Genomic DNA, 3636 nt, shown 5'->3' on the forward strand with positions numbered 1-3636 from the left:
GCCAGAATCACTTCATTCATTTTTGAGAAGATGTCTGCCAAATACCCACATCAGAAACCCCCCAGTTTGTCTATCGATAATTCTTTCAAGTAAAAACGGTACTCCCGGAAAAAAGCGCTTAATTCCATTTGCAACACACACAATCCCACAAGTCCTTTTCCTGGAGACAATCATCATCCTTTGGTATACAGCACAACACCCATTTCATCACACAGACTATTAAAAAGGCATGTGTTAGCTTTTCTGCCTCCGCTGCGGCGATGGCGCCAGTGAAAAAGCTTGTGGTGAAGGGGGGCAAAAAAAAGAAGCAGGTCCTGAAGTTTACTCTTGACTGTACCCATCCTGTAGAAGATGGAATCATGGATGCGGCCAATTTTGAGCAGTTTCTTCAGGAAAGAATCAAAGTGAATGGAAAAGCTGGGAATCTCGGAGGAGGTGTTGTAACAATCGAAAGAAGCAAAAGCAAGATCACTGTAACTTCCGAGGTGCCTTTTTCCAAAAGGTACTTGAAATATCTCACCAAAAAATATTTGAAGAAGAATAATCTCCGTGATTGGTTACGCGTAGTTGCTAACAGCAAAGAAAGTTACGAATTACGTTACTTCCAGATTAATCAAGATGAAGAAGAGGAGGAAGATGAGGATTGAAACTCAGTTATCTGGAGTATTTTGTATGAATTCTTAAATAAAATTTAGGAAACAAAAGGGTGGCTTTCCTTGTATCTCTGCAGTGTGGATTGAACAGAAAATTGGAAATCATAGTAAAAGGGCTTCACTTGGGCTGCCACTCACTTGTAATTAAACTTTTTTTCTGCTTGAAAATTTCAGTTCTTTTGGTAGAAATACCAAAATGTATAAGTCTCCTTCAAGGGAACTGACTACTGTTTGACATTGAACAGGTGGATGAGGGCGTGGAGATGTGAGTTCAGCTAGTTACTATTCTACACAAAAAGGGGTGGATCAGTTTCATCTGGTACTTTTCTCAAAGATGGAGGAATACAAATGTGGGAACTCCTGATTCACTGAAAGCAGATCCAGTGACTTGTTTCTGAGGTTCTGTTTTTGGGAAAGTGGCAGTGCCGATAAGACGCAGGCTTCTGGGGCACTTGTCTTTTCATTTTCTGATTACAAATTACTCTTGATGGACACAGTTACTATGTATGTTCATCCTTTTTCTTCCTGTAGAAATAAAATGTCCTTTTGCTTCGCATATTCTACTACACCCCGGGAAAGGGTCTGGAGAGCGACTGTAAAAGTCACAGGTGTTCAATTAAGGAAAGGTCTACAAAATACGAATTTGTAAATAATCATTGTTTCTACAAGTCTTTGCACCAGACTGTCACTTTGAACCCCACCAGGGGGAGCTGGAGATGAGGAATAGTGGAGCTTCCAAAGGTGGGTGTCGGTGAGGTTCCCTGGGGTCTGGATCAGAATCCCAGAGTTCTGGAGTCTTACCACAGGGGCAGGTGTGGAAGAGAGGGGCCTGGGAGACAGCTCAGGGTGAAGAGAAGTGTTGAGATGCCCAGGGAGTAGTCCCTTTCACACCATTTAGGCCACAGCTGGGCTTAAAAGTCATTCTACAAACACGTTAAAAGCAGGGCCAAACTGAAAGGGCTTCCCACGATATTGGGGGTTCTGCTGTATGTGTAGAGGCTAGAGATCTGTGAAAGGTCATTGATGAGATCATAAAGATGTGATTGTTGCTGACAGAATATCAAGAGTGACTCTGAGAAGAGACCCTGATGCCTTATGGTGCCCTCTAAAATTTAAATTTTACAGGAATGTCTGCATTGTTTTAAGATTATGTTGTATCAAATTCATGTCTTTCAAGAGCTTGCCTAGGGTGCCTTTCCACACCTGAAATTCTTGTGATCTTGCTAGTTGCATAGCTGGAAATTAAATGTTTTGAGTCATACTTTGGCTCCAATTTAGCATTTGGTGTTCCTTGGGTTGAATTTAACATGTTGAGGCTTTGTAATTTCATTTGTGGTAAAGGCTCTAGCATTTTCTATTTCTATGCAAATTTCTTGAGGCAGAATTGTTTGCATGTTTCTCTGCCCTAGAGAAGGCATTGTTTCAGATTTAACTGAGGCATCAGTTGCTCTTTGGTGCTGTCCATTACCATGATTATTAACTTTGTTAGCAAGTTTGTGACTTGGGTTTGCAAATTTTACTTGTTTGTTGCATTGATGTTCCCTTGTAGTAATTCTTAGTTTGGTTGTAAAAAAATTAGCCCTGGGCTGAAATCAGCATATAAATTTCTTTTTTTTTAAACTATTCCCAGAATTTAAAACTTGTAATAAAATTGAAACTTTTTGGTTTTTCAAAAAAAAAAAAAAAAAAAAAAAGGCATGTGTTCAAGGATCAAAATTTAATAACAATAGGACTTCCCTGGTGGCACAGTGGTTAAGAATCTGCCTGCCAATGCAAGGGACACGGGTTCGAGCCCTGGTCTGGGAAGATCCCACAAGCCGCAGAGCAACTAAGCCTGTTCGCCATAACTACTCAGCCTGCGCTCTAGGGCCCGCGAGCCACAACTACTGAGCCCACGCACCACAACTACTGAAGCCTGTGTGCCTAGAGCCCGTGCTCCACAACAAGAAGCCACCACAATGAGAAGCCCACACACTGCAACTAAGAGTAACCCCCGCTTACCGCAACTAGAGAAAGCCTGTGCACAGCAACGAAGACCCAATGCAGCCAAGAAGAATAAATAAATGTTTTTTTAAATTTTATAACAATAATGATTTTTACTGCATATTCAAGGACATTTTAGTGAAACTGGCTTTTTTTTTTGCAACTGTGTGGAGATGAAGAATATAATAACTATTAGTACAGTTTGGTGTCAGTGCCTTAATTTGTGTTAAGGAGTCAGCAGTTTCACCCACCTTTGCTTTTTTACCATCAAGGCAATAGCAACAGAGAAAAATGCAAATAAAGTCTTAGTATTATTATGACCTCACAGGCCCTCTGAAAGTATCTTGGGGATTCCTGGGGCTCTGCAGACCACACTTTGAGAACCACTGCTTTCAACTACAGGCAGATAAAATTTAATTTTGAAAAATAACATAACAAAACAGGAAAACAAAATCAGGACAAAAATAAATTATGCATGTAAATTAATGGAGTACAGAAAATAAGACTCTCAATCCCTTAAAGAAATTCTACATGATCAGCGAGCTATATAAGTCTTGAGTAGTAACAAATGAAAGGACTATTAGGATTCTTATACATTTTTCCTAAAATAGTTTATTTTTCTTATTATACAATATTCTATCACCCTATCAAATTCTCAAACTCACATTATTATGCTAGTTTGTTACATTTTTCTCCCTGCCCTATCCCCACTCGGCCCCAAGAGTTTCTTGAGCTCCAGAACGATATATTATTCATAATTGAAACCAATGCTTGGTATGTAGTAGGTGTTCCATAAATGTTTGTTTTAGTGAGTGAATGTATTTATCAATCTAGAAACAATATGAGTTTTTAAAATTAAAACTGTATTCAAGCTAGTTGAAATAAGAAGCTAACTTTATTTTCTTCAGAGGAAAATATATTTAAATAAATTACCTAAATGCTTATCTGAACTGAGTTTTTAAATTATTGCCAATTAAAGGGAATTTTGACCAACGTAACT

The 3636-nt window shown here is 38.9% G+C and overlaps 1 protein-coding gene across 1 annotated transcript; it reads left to right on the forward strand.

Moving 5' to 3' along the window:
- The first annotated feature begins 244 nt into the window (after positions 1-244).
- Positions 245-704, forward strand: LOC132481975 (large ribosomal subunit protein eL22). The gene has a single exon (XM_060086942.1). The coding sequence runs from the start codon at positions 261-263 to the stop codon at positions 645-647; it is 387 nt and encodes a 128-aa protein (XP_059942925.1). The 5' UTR covers positions 245-260; the 3' UTR covers positions 648-704.
- Positions 705-3636: the final 2932 nt, after the last annotated feature.

Source organism: Mesoplodon densirostris, chromosome X (genome assembly GCF_025265405.1).
Source record: "Mesoplodon densirostris isolate mMesDen1 chromosome X, mMesDen1 primary haplotype, whole genome shotgun sequence".
NCBI lineage: Eukaryota > Metazoa > Chordata > Mammalia > Artiodactyla > Ziphiidae > Mesoplodon > Mesoplodon densirostris.

Coding starts and splice junctions, on each gene's coding strand:
- LOC132481975 (XM_060086942.1), top strand. CDS start 261: ATGGCGCCAGTGAAAAAGCTTGTGGTGAAGGGGGGCAAAAAAAAGAAG.